Source organism: Ovis aries, chromosome 1, assembly GCF_016772045.2.
Source record: "Ovis aries strain OAR_USU_Benz2616 breed Rambouillet chromosome 1, ARS-UI_Ramb_v3.0, whole genome shotgun sequence".
NCBI classification, from domain to species: Eukaryota; Metazoa; Chordata; class Mammalia; order Artiodactyla; family Bovidae; genus Ovis; species Ovis aries.
The window spans coordinates 259572862-259599669 of NC_056054.1; the positions used below are offsets into that span (position 1 = coordinate 259572862).

The 26808-nt window shown below is 42.4% G+C and overlaps 1 protein-coding gene across 23 annotated transcripts; it reads left to right on the forward strand.

Annotated features, from left to right (window-relative positions):
* The first annotated feature begins 67 nt into the window (after positions 1-67).
* On the forward strand, positions 68-26534 carry ASTE1 (asteroid homolog 1). 23 transcript variants are annotated; one of them, XR_003586624.3, is made up of 9 exons: positions 68-636; positions 1131-1302; positions 1447-2769; positions 9976-10186; positions 11940-12129; positions 14429-14628; positions 21428-21494; positions 21694-21931; positions 22049-26534. XR_003586624.3 is itself a non-coding variant. In XM_012103575.5 (7 exons), exons 3-6 carry the CDS (start codon positions 1465-1467, stop codon positions 21480-21482), a joined length of 1761 nt encoding a protein of 586 aa, XP_011958965.1. In that variant the 5' UTR covers positions 68-636; positions 1131-1302; positions 1447-1464; the 3' UTR covers positions 21483-21494; positions 21694-26534. The 23 variants fall into 23 exon arrangements, 14 of the variants coding, with proteins under 14 accessions (XP_011958965.1, XP_060251862.1, XP_060251857.1 ...); XR_009595639.1 differs by having other exon boundaries at positions 22214-26534; XR_009595641.1 differs by having other exon boundaries at positions 68-219; positions 22214-26534.
* The last annotated feature ends 274 nt before the right edge of the window (positions 26535-26808 follow it).

A 26808-nucleotide genomic window follows, 5' to 3' on the forward strand; every position in this document is an offset into this window, starting at 1 on the left:
ACAGGCGCGGGGCATACCGGGAAGTCGCGGAGGCGGCCCCTAGAGGGTCCTTTAAGCGGAAGTGTACGCAGACCCAGGTGGGCGGGGAAAAGACGGCCCGTCCTGCGGGCCTTGCTACCCTAGCTTAACGGCAGCCATTCGGAGCGTGTTTCCTGAATGACCTCGCGCGAAGCCTGTGGACCCCCTCACACCCCGCGGAGTCTGCGCCACTGACTTCCGGTAACCGGGGGCTCCGTGACGTCAAACGCGGAGACTTCCGATTCCGCTCGGGAGGTCTGGCTCAGTTGTTAAGTCCTGCAGTTCTCGCCGGGGTCCCGCGGGTCTTCCCAAGGGACCAGGCAGGTGGCCGCTGCCGGCCTGGGGACCGGGTGTGAAGGCCCGTGTTTGAGGGCTTGGAGCAGACCTTTTGTGCGCCCTCCTATCCAGCATTAATTTGTTGAACATCTACTCTGCAAGATGCTGTAACTAGCCTGGGATGAGTTGATGTGGTCTCTACTTTCATTTGCTTTAGAAGAGAGACTTGCAGAGAAGTTAGGTACCCTACAGGATAAGGTGTTGAGACACACAGGGCCAATACTGAGGTGAAGTGAGTTGGGCACTGAATGCAAGAGGAAGCCCAAAAACTCTGCAATCAAGGTAAATTCTAACACAGTTTCTTTAAAAATCAAAACTAATGCAAAAGAATCCATGTTTGACAAAATCTCACAATTTTAAATAAACACAGCATTAGTAACCGTGCATTGCTGAGCCATATTGGAGCCTGAGGGCAAAGGAGAAACTAGCCATTCGTATCCTGGGACTTAGCTGGTTGGGGAAGGATATGTTCAGTAATCTGGCAGATAGGCAGAGACAGATGGGAAGAGTCCCTTGTTAGGGTGAAACTGGAGAATTCGATTCCTCCCGGCTTGAAACTTGGAACTATGCTAATTAAGACAGGCCCTTGACCCAAGGCCTCAAAGAAATTCTCAGACTCTGATGATCAAAATAGAAAAACTGGATCCATATCAGGGACCCTGCACACTAGTTAACTGAAGCCTGTGTTTTCTGATATATTAAGTGATTGAGGTTATCGTTTTTGTAGCTTAAGACCTTTTACTTTGACCCAACAAAACAAATATTCTGTGTTGTAGGATGATGACTGTCTCAATATTAAAGCCTGCAGAAGTTCTGTACGTTGGCAGCCTCTATCCCTGTCCAAAGAGCAGATTCCACGAAACTATTGAATTTGTGCCTTGTAACACTTGGGGAAAGCGAGAGAGAATAAAAAAGAACTCAACTAGGTGGTGTTGGCTCAGAATCTAGGTAAGAACTAAGGTGCTAACACCTAATGTGTTCTATTTAAAGATTTCTTCATAATCTCCACTGTTCATTTGATGGTGCTGGAAACAGTAACTTTGTTCCCCATCTGTGACATCAATTAAAAATGTGTTCTCTTGTTTTACACAGGCAATTCTTCAGACTATCATGGGTATCCGAGGTCTAATGAGTTTTGTAGAAGATCATAGTAATGAGTTTTTCACTGATGTTAAGTTGCGAGACACAAAAATTATCGTTGACGGCTATGCCCTCTTCCACCGGCTTTACTTCAATTCAAACTTGGAGCTGCGGTATGGAGGAGACTATGATTCTTTTACAGATGTTGTACAAAAATTCTTTGAATCACTGTTTGCTTGTAAAATCTGCCCATATGTTGTCTTAGATGGAGGATGTGACATTTCAGATAAGAAGCTTAACACTTTAAAGGATCGAGCTAGGGAGAAGATCCAGATGGCCCATTCCCTGTCTGTTGGCGGGGGTGGGTATGTGTGCCCCTTACTCATCCGAGAGGTGTTCATACAGGTTCTGATCAAGATGCAGGTATGTTTCGTCCAGTGCTTTTCGGAAGCAGATCGGGACATTATGACCCTTGCTAATCACTGGAATTGCCCCGTGTTATCGTCCGATAGTGACTTTTGCATTTTTGACCTGAAAAGTGGGTTTTGCCCATTGAATGGCTTTCAGTGGAGAAGTGTGAACACCATCAAGGGCACACGAGACTGCTACATCCCTGCCAAGTGCTTTTTCCTCGATGCGCTGTGCTGTCACTTTGGCAATATGAACAAAACGCTGCTGCCTCTTTTCGCGGTGCTGTGTGGAAATGACCATGTTAATCTGCCTGTCATGGAGACGTTCTTGAGTAAAGTACGACTCCCTCTTGGGGCTGCCAATTCCAAGGGTAGGAGACATCACCGGGTGCTGGGACTTCTAAATTGGTTGTCTCGTTTCGCCGACCCTACCGAAGCATTAGACAGCGTTCTGAACCATCTCCCCAAAAAGAGACGAGGAACCGTGAAGGAACTTCTGTGCAGATCCATGGAGGAGTACCTGCAGGCCCAGGGAAGGATTCAGGACTTCTTCCAGCATGGTGCTTACACCTGCCCAGACACCTGGAATCCTGGTTTACCACCATGGGTGCTTGCGGCCTTAGCCAGGGGCCAACTGTCCCCTTTCATCAGTGATGCTCTGGTGCTGAGACGGACCATTCTCCACACACAGGTGGAAAACATGCAGCGACCAAACGCCCACAGAATCTCTCTGCCCATCCGGCAAGTCATCTATGGGCTCCTCGTGAATGCTCCTCCACATGTACGTAATGTGGCCTGGGATGCACTGCCTCCTCAGCCTCCAACTTTCAGCGAAGTGGAAAGGATTAATAAAAATATCAAAACATCAATTGTTCATGCAGTAGAACTACCCAAGGATCATTCTGACTTAAGCAAATTGACTGAGGTAAGTGTTTGTAATACCACCGCAATTTCTGTAAATTACAGATTACAAAGTGCTTTCAAATATATTAGCTGTCAGTATAACAAGCTGAGGTCAGTTGCTGTATTGCCTCTATTTCGTAGCTGAGAAAACTAGGACTCTAAATAAGTAACTATGTGACTCATCAGCCAGGGAGTTATCCATTCTAGGCCTCAAACCTAGATTCTTCAGTGCCAAATTTACCATTTCCACTGTACTTCAGTAGCATGTGTTATCTTTGTGGTTATTACTACTGGTGTGTTGTTAACTGGCTAGTAATAGAAGGGGGTTAGTGACTAAAAATGAAAGGGAAAAAAATTCTGAGCTGCAGAAAAAGGAAAGTTTGCCTTCAGGCCTTGACCAAAGGCATAACTAATATCTCAGACTGCACTGAGTTGCAATTAACAAAATTGATCCTGATGCTTGGGCCTAGTTTTTCATGTTTATTGATGAGAAACTGTTTTTAGACTTGAGGTTTATGGCATCAGGATGATTTGCTTAGTTTGATACTGAAAACATGAGTTTTAACCTAACTCATTGTTGCTTAAACCTGAATAGCAGGCCAACCCCCTTTTCAAGTTAAAAGAAAGTCTCATGGATCCCAGTCTTTACTTTGTTTTTTAGTAATATTACATAAATATACTAAAAATCAGAAATAGGTATGAAGCTGCTTATATTTACAAATTAAATGCAGATAAATTCACAATTCCAATTGCAATACTTATTTGTGGGGGGTGGGGGGGCGTGGCGTTGGATCCCTGGTGGCTCAGATGGTAAAGAATCTGCCTTTAATGCAGGAGATGTGGGTTCGATTTCTGGGTTGGGAAGATCCCATGGAGAAGGGAATGGCCACCCACTCCAGTATTCTTGCTTGGAGAACCCCATGGACAGAGGAGCCTGGCTGGCTACAGTCCATGGGGTCGCACAGAGTCAGACATGACTGAGCGACTAAGCACATTAGATCCAACTCAGTATCCAGACTCAGGAGTCTGCCAGGCCACTCCAAGTGCCCGTCAGCTCCAGGATATAGGACCTCAGGACAGCATCCCCGGGGGATTGAATCAGGGTCTGGAGTCCTCCCAAGGTTATACCCCATTGATTCTCCATGAGGGGTGATTTTGCCCCCAGGTGACACTTGGCAATGTCAGGGGACACTTTTGATTGGGGACACTTGGGGAAGAGGCCTGTTGCTACTGCCATCTATTTAGGAGAGGCCAAGTATGTTGCTGAACATCTTATATTTGGCAAAACAGCACCCTCAACCAAAAATCATCCAGCCCAGAATGCCTGCACAGGTGACCAGGAACTAGCCCTTTTAGCCTCCCCATTGGTAACAGCTCAGGCAGGATGAATAGGATTCACATTGGTGGGTCTAGGAGCCTTCTTGGCAATGAGGAATGACTGCTATAGGAAAAGTTTTCTTTCTGGGGTGATGAAATGTTCAGGAATTAATGATGGTTGCACATGCTTATTGCTAGTGGTAAAGAACACATCTGCCAGTGCAAAAGGCTTAAGAGACCCAGGTTCGATCCCTGGGTTGGGAAGATTCCCTGGAAGAGGGCATGGCAACCCACTCCAGTATTCTTGCTTGGAGAATCCCATGGACAGAGGAGCCCCCGGGCTATGTCCATAGAGTCACATAGTCGGACATGACTCAAGTGACTTAGCATGACATGGCACAGCACAGGCATTAGTTCAGTTCAGTTCAGTCACTCAGTCGTGTCCAACTCTGCGACCCCATGGACTGCAGTATGCCAGGCCTCCCTGTCCATCACTGTCCAGAGTTTACTCAAACTCATGACCATTGAGCCAGTGATGCCATCCAACCATCTCATCCTCTGTTGTCCCCTTCTCCCCGCACCTTCAATCTTGCCCAGCATCAGGGTCTTTTCAAGTGAGTCAGTTCTTCACATCAGGTGGCCAAAGGATTGGAGTTTCAGCTTCAGCATCAGTCCTTCCAATGAATATTCAGGACTGATTTCCTTTAGGATGGACTGGTTGGATCTCCTTGCAGCCCAAGGGACTCTCAAGAGTCTTCTCCAACACCACAGTTCAAAAGCATCAATTCTTCAGTGCTCAGCTTTCTTTACAGTCCAACTCTCACATCCATACATGACTACTGAAGAAACCATAGCTTTGACTAGACAGACCTTTGTTGGCAAAGTAATGTCTCTGCTTTTTAATATGCTGTCTAGGTTGGTCATAGCTTTTCTTCCAAGGAGCAAGCGTCTTTTAATTTCACGGCTGCAGTCACCATCTGCAGTGATTTTGGAGCCCCCCAAAATAAAGTCTGTCACTGTTTCCACTGTTTCCCCATCTATTTGCTGTGAAGTGATAGGACCAGATGCCATGATCTTAGTTTTCTGAATGTTGAGTTTTAAAGCCAACTTTTTCACTCTCCTCTTTCAAGGCATGGGATGGCACAAATAAACCATTTTAAAGGGGTGAATTTTATGACATGGGAATTATATCTCAATTAAAGAAGGAAAAAGTCCCATTGGCCTGCTTCTCCACAGGATCTGATCTTTCTTGTAACAATTCCATGTACATAACTTCTGAGGTCCCTGCAAGGGACATGCCTGATTACAAGTCACCATGCTCAGGGAAGCCTGAGATTGGACATTCATATCTGGTGTGTACAATTCATTCACCATTTAAGTTTAGATGAGAGACATTCTTATCTTGTTAAGTAGCACAACTGACTTGAGTTGAGCATAGGTCAGATTCCAAACAGGGATTTATTAAAACTTTACCCATACCAATAAAAAAAAGTGTGGCTGTTAGCATAACTGATGCTGAATCCTTATAGCTCTTCCTATTCTTCCACTGACCCTTCCCAGGAGTGTACTGGAGGGCCATCAGTCACTCCTCTGTCATAAGGTCTCTGTGGTGAATAGAGACTTTTTAACAATCATTAGGACCAGGTGGCCTCTATGCTCTGCTAGTCACAAACAATGGAAATCTTTTCTGAAGCAGTCTGACTATGCCCATGAGACCAGTTACCCATTCATGAATTTTGACTTAGGAATGCATACCCTGTTTCCAAGTACTCACCCCCAGGTTAACTATAAATTGTCCCAATGGCCCCTGCAAATGCTTCTGATCGATTGTTGTCCAGCAGATCCTGATCCCACCCTGAGCGAGTTACCCAATAAAACAGTCCATTGATTATATGGAGCCACATGCCTCATTTTTCAGTCTCAAGGTGCCTTCTCATTCCCTCCATCCTCCAACAGCAACATTCTAAAGGATGTGTTGCTGAAATTACATTTCTACTCACAACATAAATGGTGCAGTGTTGGAGGCCCTTTTTTTTTAATCTATGGCTTTATTGAGAAGTAACTGATGTACAATGAAATGTCTATTTTAAGTGGGCACACTCTGATGAGTTTCGATGTACATTTACATCCGTGAATCCATCCTACAATTAAGCTAATGAGTGCATCCATCAGCCCTAAATATTTCCTTTGCCTCTTTGCCCTTCATCCTTCCCTACGTGTGTCAACATAGCAAAGTGCACAGATAATTTATACCTTGATGAGTTCTGACCAGCTTGACAGTTCCACATAAGGAGAACCCGGATGAAGACTCCTTATCAGCACCCCTGCTTGCCCCAGTGTGGCTCCAGTCACTCTCTCCCTCACCTCCTGTAATCATTGTCTTACTCTCTAACAACATTGCATAGTTACTTTTTACACTTTATAAATCATCTGTCTTCTTTTATTCAACAGCATGTTCATGAGATTAATGAGATTCATTCATATCACTGTGTGTAGTTGCAGGTCATTGATTTCTCATTGCTGTGCATTTTTGCATTGAGGGAATACGGCACAATGGATTTTTCCAGCAATTCTTTTTTTAATAGCTGATGGGCATTTGGGCAGTTTGCAGTTTAGGCTGTTATGAATAGTGTTATGAACATCTGAGTGTACAGCATTTAGTGAAAATATGGTCACATTTCAACAGAACGTGACAGTTGCGTATTGTCATATGTCCCAGCTACTCCACTCCTAGTTAGACGTCAACTAGGAGTGGAGTAGCTGGGACGTAAGACACACATATGTTCTGCCTAGGAGACTGCCAAGTGCTCTTGTACAGTGGTTCCACCAGTAAATATTCCCATAGCAGTTTATGGGCGTTCCTCTGACTCTACACTGTTACCCTGACTTGGTGTCGTCTATCCTTTTAAAAAATTTTAGCTATTCTTATTGTTGCCATCATTTTAGCCAATTTGATGGGTGTTAATTTGCATTTCTCTGATGACTTTATTTGAACACCTTTTCATGTGTTCATTGGCTGTGTGCATATTCTGTTAAGCTTCTATTCAAAGTCTTTTCCCGTATTCCTGTTTTTTGGTTTATTCCTATATCAGTTCAGTTCAGTTCATTCGCTCATTCGTGTCTGACTCTTTGCGACCCCATGAATTGCAGCACACCAGGCCTCCCTGTCCATCACCAACTCCCGGAGTTCACTCAAACTCACATCCATCGAGTTGGTGATGCCATCCAGCCATCTCATCCTCTGTCATCCCCTTCTCCTCCTGCCCCCAATCCCTCCCAGCATCAGAGTCTTTTCCAGTGAGTCAACTCTTCACATGAGGTGGCCAAAGATACAGGTCCTTTATCAAATAACATGCATTGTGGGGAGTATACTGTGGATTGTCTTTTCACTCGAGTATGTTTTCATGAACATAAGTTCTTAATACACTCTAAAATTTCATTATTTATACCTATCACTTTTGCGACCTACTTATTGCCTGCTCCAAAGTCATAAAAAAAGTTTTGCCTTTCACCTTTAGATCTGAAATCTATCTGGAACTAATATTTGTGTGTGTATATGGTATGACACAGGGGTTGGGACACTTTTCCTGCCTGAAAATCAAGTTGAGTCAGTGAGTGCAGTGTGATAATAATCCTGCCTCAGTGGAGGTGGCAGGTATTCTCATCATGTCCCTGTATTCAAGGCGAGATGAGATCTTAGTTGTATCTGCAGTGATGTCATTTGGGTTTCCCTTGACACAGTCAATTCTGTAGTCTAATTCAAGGCTGTTAGCGCTGACTGGCCCATGGTAATTCTAAACGGTATTGGTGTAGATATGATTCCAGAGATGTGAAGATATGGAAACTTTGTGATAGTATCTGTTCATTTTGTTTGCTTAACATGATGTGGCAATAGTACTTCACCTGGGATTTACCTGGTGGCCCAGTGGTAGGGAATCTGCCTTGCAATGCAAGGGATGCAGGTTTGATCTCTGGTCCAGGAAGATTCCACATGCTGCAGTTAAGCCTGCATGTCACAGCTGAGACTTGATGCAGCCAAATATATAAATATTTTTTTTAGTTTAAAAAATAATAATACTTCATCTGCTCTGTGCCAGCTCTTGTAATAGAAACTTTAACAATCTCTTATTTAGTTCCCACAGTAACCGCATAGGATAGTGTTTCCATTTTTGCTGTGTTACTTGTGGACAGAGCACCATTCAAGTGAACCCTCAAGAGGCTATCCATAAGGAGAGATGGAAGGGGTCATTCTTGGAGAGTAAGGCAGTGTGCCAGGACCAGCCTCTCTCCTCTGCCTCTGTGGCAGCATGAACCCTCACTAGATTTAAGGGCTGTGAGCAGAGCAGTTCCCCTTTGGGAAGGGAACATGGATGAGTGAGTCTTATGAAACATCTTGTGTAACTCATACTAGTGTCCATTATACAGATGATCAGACCTGACTGTAGAAAAGTTCAGAGACTTGCTCACGGCTGCAGTGTTAGTGAGGGGAGAACCTGTCTGAAGTCAAAGCCCAGTCTCTGCTTGGTTCATAAAAGTTTTAACTTGGCTAGAGAATTCAATAATTTAAGCATTATGTCAGAAAAGAATTCATGTATTTTCTTAGCTTTGCTTGGTATCTCCTTTTATCAGTTTAGGAGATTATGAGGAATATATTTAAATTTAAATAATGCTACTTCCCAAAGGGGTGGTTGACTGTGCTGTAAACCACTTTGTGTATTTCTAAGTTAAAAAATTTCATCAGAGTATTTAGTTATTAAAACCAGTACCTATAAATCATTGTGTTAAAGCTGTCATACATTGACAATGAAACTGTTTTGTCAGTTACAATGTGTTTTACTTCAAGGTAACATCTCCATTTTCAGCTGTCAACACACTTACTTACTGGCGAGGCGTTATATGCCGAGAAACGTGCCAGGCAGTCTCATCTTTCCAGAAAATTAAGAAGGAAGTCTTTTCTGGCTTTGTGCAGACACCACCAATACAAACTATAATTTTTCCTCTCAGCGTTTGATGGTGAAGTCACCCTGAGGTGCTCTTTTAATAGTCCTAATTTCCTTATCTGTGAAACTCGGTGACCTGCAAGGTCCCTTATGTTTCTTAAATCTTAAGAAAACTATCCTTCAATTAAAAAAGAATAAAAATCAAAAAGAAAGACGAAAAGATATTCATTAAGTTAAAATTATTTCAACCAGAGCCTGAAGCTCTCATAGCTTATTACTTCCCTTTGTGTGAAACCTGGAGTAAAAGTTGGTGTGGTGAGTCCTTAAATATTGCTCTTCCCCTGGAATATACCCGCCACTAGAAGTGGGGCAGTTCTCTTGTGGAAGAAAACAGACAGTAAGACATACATTTGAGTCATGACCCAGACAAACAGAAGGCTGCGTGGGATGCTGCAGAGGCTGCATGTCGTCCCAGTCTGCCTTCCAGAGGTGGTCAGTGATGCCCTCATGGAGGAGGAGGCCAGCACAGTCACTGGCAGGTAAGGGTAGGGTTGAATGTAGATATTTGTTTCTTAAAGCACAAGTGTTAAAATGCAGATTTCTGAGCTCCCCTCAGATTTACTGAATCAGTTTTAAGGGATGGGGCCTGAAGATTGTTTTCACTAGCTTCCCAGGTGACAGGCACACTGAAGATCACCAGCAGCCCCCACGGGTTGTGGACTGGGGCGGGGGGGGGGGGGGCACGTGGACTGATGTGAACAAGGACGACAGCACGTCCAGCCAGTCACCAAACTTACGCCACCCCTTACAAAGGTTCTAAATGCTTTTAGTGGGGCTGATTTTTTTCCACAGGAAGATAAGAAACTGACCTATTTTCATTTGCATGAAAGTGTCTTCATACTAGGGGAAAAAAAAAAAAAAACACGACATTCCCCAAAGTAACTTACAGAATGTCTGGTGCATATTTTCAGCTCTCCTTGGCTAGCCGGCAGATGCTTCTGTTAGAAACACTGAAGGTGAAACAGAGCCTCCTGGACCCAGTCCCTGCCGCGCTGAAGTTGCCTGTCGCTGTCAGCTGCTACTGGGTACAGCACACAGAGGCCACGCTGAAACTGCATCACCTACAGGCCCTACTGCTGGGGATGCTTCTGGGGCCCTTGCGTGCCATGGTCAGCAGCCCTGGTAGGTTACCTGCATGTTCCAGGAGTATGCCTTCATGAGTCATGTGCATATAATCAACAGTTGAAACAAAGAAAAGTTCTCAGATTATTTACTTCCGTCAGTTGTATCTGAATTTAGAAGTGGGGCACCCAGACGTCTCTGATTCCTTGATCAATCTTTCTGAGCACCACGTATGCCCTGACCCCAAGGGCACAGCAGTGAAGATGTGCTGATGCTGCCTCACGCAGCTGCCCCACGGCACCTGAGGCTGAGTCCTGAAAGCACGACTTCCATGTGCATTTTGTACTCCGTGTTCCCTGTCCCTCTCTTCAGTGCAGCAGCAGCATCTCCCCTGGAGACTTATGTCAAATTGCCCGTTAGTGGAACTTCTGAACACCTACAATAACAGGAAACGTTAATGCTTGTGCTTTTGTTTTTTGTTTTCTCCACTGCAAGTTTCTGTTAGTATATAAGTTAATGATGGTAGAAACAGTAATTTCTCTATTAGAGAAATACACTTTGAGGCACTCTCCGCTTCATTTAAACACCAGGTGAAATAAATATTGAAGCATTGGAGCCTATCAATCCTCTAATGAAATTACTCTTTGTACAAGATTATGAGCTTTATCCAACATGTATAACAGTTGTCACACTCTAGAACAGCACTATCTAACATGATAGCTGTGAGCCACATGTGGCTAAAGTTGAACCTTCAGCTTCTCAATGAACTCACATTTCAAATGCCCCGGAGCCACAAGTGCCTGAGGCTGCTGTACTGGACAGCACAGATGTAGAACATTCCCATCATGGCAGGAAGTTCTGGACAGCACTATTCTGACATTTGCTGTTTAAATTAAGTTCATGAAACAATGAGCCAACACAGACTCTAGGAAACCCCAGAATGTGAGAGCCTCTGTCACAGGGGACTATTGCAAAGCAAGTAAGTTCCAGCCTGCTACCAATTAGGACAGAAGTTGGGGTGTTTCCCCTCACTGAATATAAACATAGTTTAAGATTGTCAGAGCACCAGCCTATTAGGTTTTTACCTGAGTCCAACAGAAGGGACATGTCAAGGGTCTGTCTGTTTTCTTTTAGGAATGTGGACCCCCTACCCCCACCGAGGCAGGCTCAGTGCCTTGCTGCTCGCTCATTGGTGAAAGGTGGGCCTCCTTTTCCTCCCTTCCAAGTTGGTCTGGAAGGCAGGCTGCGTGTGGACCTGGGCACAGGCAGGTCTTCTGGGGTGGTTGCTGCTTTTCCTTCAACGTTGAGCAGGTGGATGACTTGCCAGATTCTCTTAAGAGTCTCACTTTTGTTTTTTCCCCATAAAACAGAAGTCAAAGCGTGTTTTGAACACACGACTGTTTCTTTGGGGAAATATAGCGCAAGAGAATAGTAAAGAGAGTGGGATTTTTCATAGTAATTGGTATTTTTCAGAGACAGATTAAGGGTTTGGAGAGTTCAAATGCAGATATGTTTAAGGTCAGGTAGATCAGAGGAAGAGATATTATTTTAAGGAAAAGTAAAGAATTTGGGGTTGAATAAGCTTAGGTTGTCACTAAAAAGGCATCTCAGTGTAAATATTTCAGTTTATACGTCGAAAGGCTTTTACATTTTCATTTACATGAAAATAGCTGAGAGCCAGAAAAGAAAAGCATTTTGGTTATTTAAATAGTTTTTTTTCTTTATGAAATCTGAAGTTTTATGTATGGAAAAATATTACAAGAAGATACAGTGTTTTTGGAAATACTGCCCTTTGGCTGTGTCTCTTATCTAGAGGAGAAAGCTGGGCGGGGCGGTGGTGCTGAGACGCTGTATGAAGAGCTTCAGCGAGTTAAGGCGCCACCAGGCACACGGCTGGACTTGGACACAGCTCACGTCTTCTGTCAGTGGCAGTGTTGCCTGCAGATGGGGCTGTATCTCAACCAACTGCTGTCCACGCCTCTTCCGGAGCCAGACCTAACTCGGTAAGTACCGGGAAACCGGTTCAGGTGGCCACATGTCAAAGTTCTATTTACACTTAAAGCAAAGATTTTTTTAACGAAACCAAATTTAGTATAATTGGTCTTGGATCACTGTTATACCTGAAGAACTATAATGCTAAGTTTAAAAAATATTAAATTATTTCCATATTTCCAAAGAAAGTTTCCATGATTTTTTTTTTAAAGCTTTCCAAATTTAAAAAAAAAAAAATCAATTCCTTAAAGTAAAGGTAAGAGGCAGTTGTTGGTAGAGTATAACTCTTCCCCTCATTTCTTTCAGATATCACAGTATAAAGGCTTTTTCTGATGATCTTACTGAAATATTCCCTACTTCCAGTCTCTGTAGTCCTGCTGCTCTTCTGTGTCTTTGTACTTGCATTTCTTACCCCTTGGCATATTATTATTCATTCATTCATTCAGATAGTAAATATTTACTCTGTGCTAGGGTGTAGTGAGCAAAACATCTAAAAAGTCTGTTGTCACAGAGTTTTAGTGATGTGACTATTAGATGCTTATGTGGATTTTTTTGTCTGGGGCTTTTGTTTTGCCAGACAAGTACGTAGAAGGGAGAGACAGCCTGCATGCTAGGAAGTGGGTTAACATTTGACTGTGGAGTGTAAAATGTATAAGGAAAGGCTAGCAGTAGGGTGTGGGCCAGTAAAAAGGGTGGTAGGATCAACAGACTGGACATCTGAGTGATTTGTATATTTGAGGGAATGAGTGAGAAAGACAAAAGGGAGATGATTAGAAAATAGACTTGCAGCTACATATATCTCTGCACTTGATTATAAGCCCTGGGAGGGCTAAGGAGTTGTTTGCTGTGTTTACTATTATAGCCCCAGAGTCTGACATTCAGTAAGTACTCACGTATTTATTGAATAAATTAGTTTTATATGGAGGCATTTCATGTATGCTGGTATGACTTGAAATGTTTCAAGTTCAAAGCTTCCTAGCAGTAAATACTGTTGTTAATGTTATTGAAGGTAAGTCTGTGTGCCTGACACACAGTGAGGCCAAACAATATCAGAATATTGGGAGTTTGGAGCAGAGAAGGGTTTATCGCAGGGCCATGCAGGGAGATGGGTGGCTTGTGCCTTAAAAACCCAAAATTCCCCCAAAAGCTTTCAGCAAAGCCCTTTTGTAGGAAAAGTGAGGGAGGGCACGGTTAGTTGTTGCAAACTTCTTGGTGTCAGATCCTTTGTTCTTGGTCAGGTCCTGATATTCCTGTACACTCATAACAAAACAGTTGTTATTCTCTGTTTTGAGAAAGGGAAGGAGAGGCATTAAATTCTGTTTCCTTGCTTTCTTGCAGCTTTTAACACCTAACTCCTTAAGCAAAGCGATGGCATTACCCCTCATTTTACTGTTCAAAGTCCCAAGGCTTGACTTTCATCCTCTGAGGTCCAGGCTCTGGCAGTGCTGAAGCTCTTGCTGCTAGCATGTCGGCCCATCAGGCCTGCCAGCTTGACAGCACCTGAGCCTCAACTGCCCCCAGGGACCCCCAGCAATCACAGGTGGCCACACAAACCTGCCAACGCAGGCAGGCTCCTATTACATTAATACACCCTGGAACTTTCTACCAAATAAAATTGCCCTTTGACCTATGGATTCTTTATTCCTTTCCTTTAATAATTTTGGCCATCCTTGACTGGATCCTCTCTAGTGACCACAGATCTATTTAAAACAAAACAGCAGAAACAGTTCCCTTAATAGTGCTTTCAGCAGGAGAGTTGTTCCTGCATCTCAGCATCAAAGGCTCTTTAAGTGATGATTTATACTAAATGAATGGTGGTTCTCCATCATTTGCTAAGGTACCAATCAACCCTGGCAGTAAGCTGTACATTAGTATTAAATCTGTGGCTTCCAATTCATCTCAGCTTGTATTTGTGTAGTTTTTAATCCAGGTGAACCAATGACCTCACAAATGATGGAATTAAATTTTCTCATATTTCAACAGCCTACCTGTTTGTTTAATCAGAGGCATTTTAACTCCTTTTCTTTGAAGTGTTAAGAGGCCTGCTCAAGTTGGGGCCAGTTGCAGAACCAGCAAGCACCCATCATTTACTTTGTAGATAAAAAGTTCTAAGTATTACCAGCCAAGAAGTAATCTTTGTAACAATTCAGTTCCTTCTTTCAAGAAACAAATTATCCTTGAGTAAGTAATAATGATTTTATAGAAGCAGGGCTCTCAGTATTTGATGCATCTGTTGAAGCCACGTTAGTGACAGCTGTCCCAGCGCAGGAGCCTCGACTGTAATGATACCCTCTCCTCTTCCCTGAGCAGACTGTACAGTGGGAGCCTGGTGCATGGTCTGTGCCGACAACTACTGACGTCGGCCTCGGTGGAGAGCCTCCTGCGCTTGTGTCCTGAGGCCCAGCAACTCTACGAAAATCTGTTCAATGCCACAAGATCCTGTGCCCCTGCTGAACTATTCCTACCAAAGGTTAAATTAAATTCAAAAAGAAGAAAGCAGAAGAAATCAGGTATCAGCTGGTCAGAGAATAGAGTGGGAACCACCCTGAATGCTAGGAGTTGGCATGAAGGAAGCAATCGGTTTGAGCTGTTGATGGTGGAGACCTTGGAGAATGAGGAGGCCCCGAAGCTCGAATAAACTCAGTTTATAATTCTTATCAAGAGTTTGTGTTACCTCCCTTGAAATGATAGAGTTTTTTCTTTAGAATTAATCTGTGAGAGGATAAACATTGCAGTATTTTGAACTGCAAAGTATTTTTTATAATGCTTTTGATAGTGATTTAAGTAAACTTTTTGTATTTCTTAAACACATGTGAAAACATGTTTGTACTTGCCACATTCCACTTCAGTAAGTTAATAATAGTCTACAGTCTTCAAATTGCAGCAACTCAGTCCAAGCTATGTTTTTTTCAAAAAGAACAGAAATCCTATGTCAGTTACTTCCTATAAGCTGAAGCTGACTTATCATCATTTAAAACAACTTTTTTACAACTATGTCTTCTTCATCCTTTATTAGGAAAGGTCTAGGCCCTGGAAGATAGAAGCTGTCAGACAGAAAATGAGACTCTTAAGTACTTTGACAAGAGCCCATGGCAGGGCTGATGAGCACTTTTAGAACAGAAATTGAAACTCTTAATGGTCCCAACAAGAGAAGAAACAGCATCCTGGTGGTGAGATGTGCAAGTAATTTGATGTCTTAGCCAGCATTTTTAAATGGAATTATCAGATATACATATCATGGATTGTGCAACTTCTTACTGTGGACTGCAGTCAAGACTTTGAAAGGCACTACTCTGGAACACACTAGAGGCTACCAACATTAGAAACACCTACAGAACAGTGAAGACATGGCCAGTTCTAAATAAAGAACTGAAAATAGAAAAGCAAGTGGAATGAATATATTTGGGCAAGTCTGAGAGTATACTCCAACCTTCATCTTTTATGTATTCATGCAAATGGTGTTCTGCTGTCTTTGCTGTCTCATTGCTATATTCCATCAGCAGCTAAATGTGGTTTCAGCTGTTTTTTGAGCAGGCCTATCTTGTTATTTTTGTACTACTCATGGGGTTCTCATGGCAAGAGTACTGGAGTGGTTTGCCATTCCCTCCTCCAGTGGATCACGTTTTGTCAGAACTCTCCACTATGACCTATCTATTTTGGGTGGTCTTGCACAGTATGGCTCATAGTTTCATTGAGTTACACAAGCATGTAAGATCTTTGGCATATCAAAATTCTCTTCCTTGATTCTTGGAGCTGGGGGCCAGTCGAAAAATTATACTAGTAGCAGTGTCTTATTTCCTGGCTTATCATCAACCTTGCTTTATTTTAAAAATGTTTAATTAGAAGATAATTGCTTTACAATATTTTGCTGCTTTTTAAAACCACCAACCTTGCATGAAAAACCATTCTTTCCCAGTTCTGCTTTGGCAAGTGTACTGATTTGAAAGGCACCAAACTGAAGAGTGTAGGGCTACATAATTTACTTGTGTATAGCTACAATTCAAAATTGAATTGTATCATTTACCTTTTTCTTTCATTAACAGGAATTTTTCAATCGAAGGAGCCTTCCTTCTTTCAGTAGATGTAAAAAAACAGGTTCCTTTCTTTCACTGTTGGAATTAGGCCCATTCACTTGAAACTATGTAGCCTTACAGTAAAGTTAAAATCTAATAATGTCCATTAACTCTTACTGTGAGAATTCAGGAAAGTTACCTACTGTGGTATGTATCTTCTCCTGTGTATATTAAGCAAGAGGTCACAAGTGCTCCACAGGACATCCGAGGGGGGTTTACCAAAGAAATATGACACAGTACCTGACCCCCAAAGTCATACTTGTGTAGGCTGCAAGGGGATGTGAGACAGGGAAATAATGAGAACATTTTATGATGCAGTTCATCAGATGCAAAATGGCAAAGCACAGACTGAAGACTACAGTCAGGAGAGAGCAGCCATGAAGACAAGGAGGCAAAACCTGAGGATTCTCAGACGTGGCTTTTGAGCTTGGCCGAGAGGTAGAGCTGTGATTTGGAGGAAGTACAGGTGGGGATGGGAGCACATGTAGAACGTCACATACTCCACTTGGAAAACCTGTTTCCTATGTTTTTTAATCAAGTCTTTAGACCTTGCTCTTTCTGATTCAGTTCTAGCTACTGAAATTTCACTTGAGTCTTTGGGGATGTTAAGTCTTCAATTAGCAATTTAAGTAATAAAAAGAACTTTGGACAGCTAAGATCAATAAATTTTAGGAATAAAGCTGGAGAGAGAAAAACACTATAATGTGATGTTGTTCTGTTTAGCTGTGATTAAACTTTTATTTGTACAAGTCCTTTTTGAGATACCTGGACGTGGGGAGTTGAATATGTATATCCTATAAATATAAAGGCCTTTCTTAATAATTATGACAAAAAAGGAATTCAAATTCATTTCATGTTTGAATTTCTAACTCAAACCAATTAGTTTTAGAAGCTAGAAAGATCTTACAATTATCTTTTCCTCCTTTGTGCATAAAATAAATGAACCAATGACTATGCCTCAGTTACCGTATCTGCTGGAGTAGGAAATGGCAACCCACTCCAGTATTCTAGCCTGGAAAATTCCATAGACAGAGGAGGCTGATGGCTACAGGTCCTGGGGCTGCAAACAGTTGGACATTACTGAGCATACACACACACCCTATCTGTAAAACTGGAATCAGAATAGTTCACATTGTTGTCCAAGGGATAAAATGATATGTACTTTTAAGTTAGTTAACACAGTGGCCAGCACTAAAAACATGCCGCAAATGACAGCTATTATTAAATCCACACCTGAGAGCCAAGAGCAAAGCAAGGGCTCTGGGAGAAATGAGGGTGCTGGGCAGAAACATACGGCATCGTGAAACCAGTGGCTACCAGAGCTCATGGCAGACTCTTGCAGAGGCAAAGCAGGTCAACATTGTTAAATATGGCTGAGTTGAGAGGGGCAAGAATGTGAGAACATTAGCACAGCTTTAGCAGAGCTGCCAGGCGGAAGCCACACTGGAAAGTGGAGAAGTGCTGGGAGGGTGCGAAGCAGCAGCCAAGCTCAGCTCCAGGAAACAATGGATAAAGACCAGAAGGAACAGGCCTTGTGTGAGCATTTTGCTGCTTCTGTCCTTTTTTCTTGTTATCAAGGAATTTTCTGTAGTGTTTTTAAACCCAATTTGAGACTTCAGGATGTGTTTAGAGACAAGAGAAAATTAGGAGCAAGCGTTACCTTTTCCTGCAGCTGCAAGGGTTCTATCCTGGCCCTATCCCGTAACCCTAAGGAGACCAGTCAGAGTTCATGGAACACTGATCTCTAGCACATGCCATTTGGCTGGTTTGCACACCACGAACCTGGCAGCACCCAGCAAGCAGTCACTCACAAGACCAGGAGATACAGTTCCACTTCTGTAAAAGGACAAACTCTCATATCCGACTCCAGACACAGTGACCCTGGATTCTTAGTGCAGTGTTAGTGGAGTACTCAATATTTATCTCATAATGTCTTTCATTGGTGCATTTCAGTCAGGGCAGCTAGAAATGATTCTGTACTTATACCAATTTAAAATGAAATACTCTTTCTTCTGGAGAGATGTCTATTAAAAAGATGGCTCTCCACTTGCAGCAACAGCTTTCTGAGCCATACAGGATACACTGCTTTAGCATTTCTTTCCAGGTCTGAATAACAGTATAATTCAAGCTCATCCAGCTATAATAATTCTAAGATGCATTTTAAATTTCAAAGGCATGTACTGCCCCTAGGCAGTGTACCAGTCTGTTAAAATGGGTGAAAGAAATGAAGAGGTAAAACATGGAGAATTGTTCTAGCTAGTTTCACTGGATTTAGTGTTCAGGGAGAGAAATTCCATATGTTACATATGTACATTCAGTCACTTTTTTTTTTTTTTTTTGGCCTCAAAATGTGGCTTGTGGGATCTCAATTCCCCAACCAGGGACTGAACGCAGGCACCACCAGTGAAAGTGCCAAGTCCTAACCACTGGACCACCAGGGAATTCCCCCACATGCAATCACTTTTATTCCTAACTAGTATAGGTAGCATTTTAGGTATTTGGTTAATATAGCTAAAGTTTTTATTAAAATAGCTAAATTGTACATATTTTAAGAAATTTTCCCATTATCGCTTTAGGAGATACTTGAGAGATTTCTGTGTACAATATAACCCACTATCATCAGGATCAAGGAATACCTAGGAATGTTTTTGCAAAAAAACAAAATTAAACAATAAAAATGTATCAATGCTGGATTTTTGATAATTTGTAAGACTGAATCATTTGTCTCTGTGAAAACATAAGCATCACATGACCTAGCATACAGGATTGGGAAGACTTCAGGCATGTTGATATATACAATAAGGGTTTTTCGGAGGATTAACTAAAGTGCTTGTTCTTGAAAAACTGCTGTGTGTGTATCCAGCCGTCACCCCCTTCCCCCATCTTCCTGTGTCTGGCTTATGTGTGTTCCTTGTAATGACGGAATAAATCAAAGGATGTGGACAGGAAAAACAAGTCTACTCTGCAGTGTCTCAATGCATGCTGTCATGGATGCAGAGTAATGAGCTCTATTTCACAATAGGTAGATTAATCTTATTAAAAGTGAACTTGTTCTGCTATGGAAACCTTTGAGTAAATACATACTAATATTACTCTAAAAAATGGAGTTAATAAACATATTAACAATGAGAACAGCTAAAATCAGTTGAAACTGCCATAACAACACAGCATTTTTATGTTTTCATTAAAAAGAAAAAACCTTATTTTCAGATTTCCTATTCAGCTGTCATTCAATATTTCTATAGGATGGAGTATAGTTGAAAATGAGGGAACTGGGGGTTCTGTTGCAGACTGTTGCTGTTTTTTAGTCCCTAAGTTGTATCCAACTCTTTTGCAACCCCAAGGACTGTAATCCACCAGGCTCCTCTGTCCATGGGATTTCCCAGGCAAGAATACTGGAGTGGGTTGCCACTTCCTTCTCCAGGGGATGTTCTCAACCCAGAGATTGAATCTGTGTCTCCAGCATTAGCAGGTGGATTCTTTACCACTGAGGCACCAGGGACATATCCACCTTGGTGGATATGTTAAGTTAAACATAGCTTTTAGGTGCTTAAGTAGAGAGAAGCCTGAATTAAAGTCTTTGAGTGTGGAGATCATGAAGTGTTTTCCTCCTCCTCTGTTTACAAATATCTCCAATAAGTATACTGTACTATTGTAATCCTTTGAAAAAGAAGGAAGAGCTAGACATCAAATTGCCAACATTTGCTGGATTGTAGAAAAAGCAAGGACATTTCAGAAAAATCTATCTGTTTCATTGACTACACTAAAGCCTTTGTCTGTGTAGATCGTGACAAACTGGAATGCTCTTAAAGAGACGGAAATACAGATCATCTTACCTATCTCCTGAGAAACCTATGTGCAGGTCAAGAAGCAAGTTAGAACCCCCTATGGAACAACCGATTGGTTCCAGGTCGAGAAAGGAGTACAACAGTGCTGTCTGCTATCACCCTGTTTGTTTAACCTATATGCTGAACACATCATGAGAAATGCCGGGCTGGATGAGTTACAAACTGGAATCAAGATAGGTGAGAGAAACATCAACAACCTCAGATATGCAGATGATAACACTTTAATGGGAAAGCAAAGAGGAACGAAAGAGCCTCCTGATGAAAGTGAAGGAAGAGTGAAAACAGCTGGCTTAAGACTAAATATTAAAAAACTAAGGTCATGGCATCTGGCCCTATTACTGCATGGCAGAAAGGGGAAAAGGTAGAAGTAGTGACAGAGTTCCTTTTCTTGGGTTTCAGAATCACTGTGGATGGTGACTGCAGCCAGGAAATCAGAAGATGGTTGCTTCTTGGCAAGAAAGCGATGACAAACCTAGACAGCATGTTGAAAACATGCCAACAAATGTCCGTATAGTCAAAGCTATGATCTTCCCAGTGGTCACGTATGGTTGTGACACCTGGATCATAAAGAAAGCAGAACGCCAAAGAACTGATGCCTTCGAACTGTGGTGCTGGAGAAGACTCCCAAGAGTCCCTTGGACAGCAAGGTCAAACCAGTCAATATTAAGAGAGATAAAGACTGAATATTCACTGGAAGGACTGATGCTGAAGCTCCAGTATTTTGGTCATCTGATGTGAACAGAAAACTCACTGGAAAAGTTCCTGATGATGGGAAAGATGGCTGAATGGCATCACGGACCCAACAGGCATGAGTTTGGGCAAGCTCTCGGAGATGGTGAAAGACGAGGACGCCTGGCATGCTGCAGTCCATGGGGTCGGAAAGTGTCGGACGTGACTGGGTGACTAAACAACAGCAACTATTATAATCAGAGAACTGTCTGTAACAGTTAAGATTCTAGGAAGGATGCCATTAAGAAAGCAAGCTTCTGACAGTCCCTTGTCTAGCCCCCCAAAACTGAGGAAAACAAGAGGCAAAAATGGTGGGCAGGGGGCCTTTGGCCCTGAAACCTGGGAATGGTGACATTCACAAATCCAAGTTCCCAATCAAAGCACTATAGCTCTGTAAGCTCCCAGATTTATGCAAGTTTTCTTTAAACACACTGACCCTATTATGATCATCATAAATCATTTTGCAAAGCTATTTTGTTAAGTCGAACAGCCAAGGAGAACTCACTAAGAAATACTGTCATAACTTTACCGTAGAAATATAGTGTGCAAATATGTTGGTTTAGAATGTTCTTTCTCTGTAAGACTGGACTGATAGTATATTTTGGATAATATACTTCAGCCTGCTCAAACAATGATGCCTGTTTTTGTGTTTGTGTGAGGAGGAAACAACTGACAAGAAGGAAGTCCATCCAAGGGGGTGAGAAGGACAAGTAAACAGAGGAGCAGGTGAGTGGGGTGTGTGTAGGGCAGGGGGAGGAGGCCCTGTGTGTATTAAAAAGCATAACTCAGATGGGACAACAGATCAGAACACCCCAGCCCATTGTAAGAGGGAGCCTTGGTGATGAGGTGGACCAGTAACAGCTGCCATGTCCTTCCTGTTGATGATGTTCTGAGAACAGACTGCGTCTCTGACTTTCTTCCACAGACAGGAGCCTTGGTGGAGACCCAGGAGTCACTGACAGCAAATCTGGTATCAGCTGCATCCATATCAGACAGAATACTTTGTTGAGAAACTGGAGGATAGAGAAGATTGATGCCTCCTCCTTTCTGGTCCACTGAACACACTGCAGAGGCCTTATTCTGCTCTTTGTGAACAGCTACATCAGAGACAACCTTCTATGAAAGACCAACACGAATGCAGTGGAAACAATATGGAAGTGAATGTGAGTACTTGTGTGCCAATAAAATTTCTGGGCCATGGTCTCTCATCCCCTAGTTTAAATTAACACCCCTATGTGGATGAGTTAGGAAGACATTAAACAGTATCTCTTAATTTTTAGCACCTCTAATTCATGGGCTAGCTACCTAGATCTACTCCATGAGAAAGATGCTTATAAATTCCAATGCAGTCATATTATGCAACTATATGGATGAGTATGATAAAGGACCATGAAGACACACTCATTTATAATAACTCCCTAAAATCCATCAATCCGGGGCGGCAGCCGAGAGGAGCAACCCCACGTCCAAGGTCAGGAGAGGTGGCAGTGAGGAGATATCCCTCGTCCAAGGTAAGGAGCAGCGGATGCACTTTGCTGGAGCAGCCGTGAAGAGATACACCACGTCCAAGGTAAGAGAAATCGAAGTAAGACAGTAGGTGTTGCTAGAGGGCATCAGAGGGCAGACACACTGAAACCATACTCACAGAAAACTAGTCAATCTAATCACACAGACCACAGCCTTAGCTAACTCAATGAAACTAAGCCATGCCGTGTGGGGCCACCCAAGACAGGCGGGTCATTGTGGAGAGGTCTGACAGAATGTGGTCCACTGAAGAAGGGAATGGCAAACCAGTATTCTTGCCTTGAGAACCCCATGAATAGTATGAAAAGGCAAAATGATAGGATACTGAAAGAGGAACTTCCCAGGTCAGTAGGTGCCCAATATGCTACTAGAGATCAGTGGAGAAATAACTCCAGAAAGAATGAAGGGATGGAGCCAAAGCAAAATCAATACCCAGTTGTGGATGTGACTGGTGATTGAAGCAAGGTCCGATGCTGTAAAGAGCAATATTGCACAGGAACCTGGAATGTCAGGTCCATGAATCAAGGCAAATTGGAAGTGGTGAAACAGGAGATGCCAAGAGTGAACGCTGACATTCTAGGAATCAGCGAACTAAAATGGACTGGAATGGGTGAATTTAACTCAGATCACCATTATATCTACTACTGCGGGCAGGAATCCCTTAGAAGAAATGGTGTAGCCATCATGTCAACAAAAGAGTCTGAAATGCAGTACTTGGATGCAAACTCAAAAACAACAGAATGATCTCTGTTCATTTCCAAGGCAAACCATTCAATATCACGGTAATCCAAATCTATGCCCCAACCAGTAACGCTGAAGAAGCTGAAGTTGAATGGTTCTATGAAGACCTACAAGACCTTTTAGAACTAACACCCAATAAAGATGTCCTTTTCATTATAGGGGACTGGAATGCAAAAGTCAGAAGTCAAGAAACACCTGGAGTAACAGGCAAATTTGACCTTGAAATACAGAATGAAGTTGGGCAAAGGCTGATAGAGCGTTGCCAAGAGAATGCACTGCTCATAGCAAACACCCTCTTCCAACACCACCAGAGAAGACAATACACATGGACATCACCAGATGGTTGACACCGAAATCAGATTGATTATATTCTTTGCAGCTAATAAAGATGGAGAAGCTCTATACAGTCAGCAAAAACAAGACCAGGAGCTGACTGCAGCTCAGATCATGAATTCCTTATTGCCAAATTCACACTGAAATTGAAGAAAGTAGGGAAAACCACTAGACCATTCAGATATGACCTAAATCAAATCCCTTATGATTATACAGTGGAAGTGAGAAATAGATTTAAGGGACTAGATCTGATAGAGTGCCTGATGAACTATGGACAGAGGTTCATGACATTGTATAGGAGACAGGGATCAAGACCATCCCCATGGAAAAAAAGGCAAAATAGCAAAATGGCTATCTGGGGAGGCCTTACAAATAGCTGTGAAAAGGAGAGAAGCAAAAAGCAAAGGAGAAAACAAAAGATATAAGCATCTGAATGCAGAGTTCCAGAGAATAGCCAGGAGACATAAGAAAGTGTTCCTCAGCAATCAATACAAAGAAATAGAGGAAAACAACAGAATGGGAAAGACTAGAGATCTCTTCAAGAAAATCAGAGATACCAAGGGAACATTTCATGCAAAGATAGGCTCGATAAAGGACAGAAATGGTCTGGACCTAACAGAAGCAGAAGATATTAAGAAGAGGTGGCAAGAATACACAGAAGAACTGTACATAAAATAGCTTCACGACCCAGATAATCATGATGGTGTGATCACTCGCCTAGAGCCAGACATCCTGGAATGTGAAGTCAAGTGGACCTTAGAAAGCATCACTACGAACAAAGCTAGTGGAGGTGATGGATTCCAGTTGAGCTATTTCAAACCCTGAAAGATGATGCTGTGAAAGTGTTGGACTAAGTATGCCAGGAAATTTGGAAAACTCAGCAGTGGCCACAGGACTGGAAAAGGTCAGTTTTCATGCCAGTCCCAAAGAAAGGCAATGCCAAAGAATGCTCAAACTACAGCACAATTGCACTCATCTCACACGCTAGTAGAGTAATGCTCAAAATTCTCCAAGCCAGGCTCCAGCAGTACGTGAACCATGCACTTCCAGATGTTCAAGCTAGTTTTAAAAAAGGCAGAAGAACCAGAGGTCAAATTGCCAACATCCGCTGGATTATGGAAAAAGCAAGAGAGTTCCAGAAAAACATCTATTTCTGCTTTATTGACTATGCCAAAGCCTTTGACTGTGTGGATCACAATAAACTGTGGACAATTCTTCAAGAGATGCGAATACCAGACCACCTGACCTGCCTCTTGAGAAACCTATATGCAGGTCAGGAAGCAACAGTTAGAACTGGACGTGGAACAACAGACTGGTTCCAAATAGGAAAAGGAGTACGTCAAGGCTGTATACTGTCACCCTGCTTATTTAACTTCCATGCAGAGTACATCATGAGAAACGCTGGGCTGGAAAAAGCACAAGCTGGAATCAAGATTGCCAGGAGAAATATCAATAACCTCAGATATGCAGATGACACCACGCTTATGGCAGAAAGTGAAGAGGAACTAAAAAGCCTCTTGATGAAACTGAAAGTGGAGAGTGAAAAAGTTGGCTTAAAGCTCAACATTCAGAAAACGAAGATCATGGCATCCGGTCCCATCACTTCATGGGAAATAGATGGGAAACAGTGAAAACAGTGTCAGACTTCATTTTTTGGGCTCCCAAATCACTGCAGATGGTGATTACAGCCATGAAATTAAACGATGCTTACTTCTAGGAAAGTTACAACCAACCTAGATAGTATATTCAAAAGCAGAGACATTACTTTGCCAACAAAGGTCCGTCTAGTCAGAGCTATGGTTTTTCCAGTAGTCATGTATGGTTGTGATAGTTGGACTGTGAAGAAGGCTGAGCGCCGAAGAATTGATTCTTTTGAACTGTGGTGTTGGAGAAGACTCTTGAGAGTTTCTTAGACTACAAGGAATTCCAACCAGTCCATTCTAAAGGAGATCAGTCCTGGGTGTTCTTTGGAAGGAACGATGCTAAAGCTGAAACTCCAGTACTTTCGCCACGTCATACGAAGAGGTGACTTTGGAAAGGACTCTGATGCTGGCAGGGATTGGGGGCAGAAGGGGATGACAGAGGATGAGATGGCTGGATGGCATCACTGACTCAGTGGACGTGAGTTTGAGTGAACTCCGGGAGTTGCTGATGGTCAGAGAGGCCTGGTGTGCTGCAATCATGGGGTCACAAAGAGTTGGACATGACTGAGTGACAAAACTAAACTGAAAATCCATTAGCAATGCTTCAATATGAAATCTGTTGTGTCCTTTTTACCAAGCATACGTTTTTCTGTCCTTTGGTTGGGGTCTGCTATGTACTGCTCAAAGATAATATTTTGTGAGACTCACATAACCAGTTGTTTCATATTGGCTTTAAGGTGCAGACTTGATGAAAAAGAGCAAATGGTCAAGGCATTATGGTATTTTATAACCACAGATGACACCAAATTGTCACTTCTAACTGTATAACAGGGAAGGCCTCAATAGAAAACTATTTTAGTATAGCTGAGTGAATTGGTATTTAAAAAAAAGAAAAAACCTGTATCAAAGAGCGGATTTTTTTTTTTAATTCAAAGGCTGAAAATACTCAGAAAACAAAAATAGATCTTTAGGGTCATGTAGAACAATGTGCCCAATTTCCCACACTGTGTGCTCTTAATACTGTGAGATATAATTTCTACCCTCATCTAAGTAGTAAGAATGCAATTACTGCTGAAGTAATAATGGTGATGGGGCAACTGGGACTGATGTATAAAGGCAGCTCAGCCAGGCCAGCAGCCATGGGGCCACTGTAGACGTATAGGCCTTTGCCAGGATATCTGCCAGTTTGGCTAGACTCAAAACACAAAGGGAACAGAATGGCAGAACCAGGTACATCCTGTGATCCACACAGGAAACACTGCCTACCTGGAGCAGTGCAGACAGGAGCAGGCCCCACACTCTTAGGTACATGGAGTGCTGGCAGGTCTACATCAGAGAGGAATTTATAAGGATCAAAACTAAAGCCTCAAAATGTTTTTCCTACCCAAACTTCCACCACCTAAATTTACTCTGAATGAAAAGAGAAGATTATAGCAAATTTCTATCTGCATTTATCACTTAAGTGACTTGTACTTAAAATTGTAATGCTTTCTAAGAAATAAAATCCCACAGTTGTATATGCAAACTTATGGCTGCATTTATTTTAACCAGTATTTACCCCTCACACACACATACATACACATACCATTACAGCCATCTAAAAAGGCCATCCTGTTTGGCTCTTCAACTGGGCTTTGAAGAACAGGTAAAATCTCCGATTCTCAAATTAAAACAGAGCAAAAAGGATTTCAAGTTGAAGAACTACTGTCCAAAAAGACCAATAAGTGGATTGTGTTGAAACACTGAGATAGGAGGTTCGAGATCCAAAGAACTATGCGTAAAATGCAAACAAAAACAAA

Excerpts from the sequence above, each read along its gene's own strand:
- ASTE1 (XM_012103531.5), top strand. The coding sequence starts at position 1,465 with ATGGGTATCCGAGGTCTAATGAGTTTTGTAGAAGATCATAGTAATGAG. Across the intron at positions 2,770-9,975 it reads ACTTAAGCAAATTGACTGAG|CTCTCCTTGGCTAGCCGGCA; the intron begins GTAAGTGTTTGT and ends GCATATTTTCAG. Across the intron at positions 12,130-14,428 it reads CCGGAGCCAGACCTAACTCG|ACTGTACAGTGGGAGCCTGG; the intron begins GTAAGTACCGGG and ends TTCCCTGAGCAG.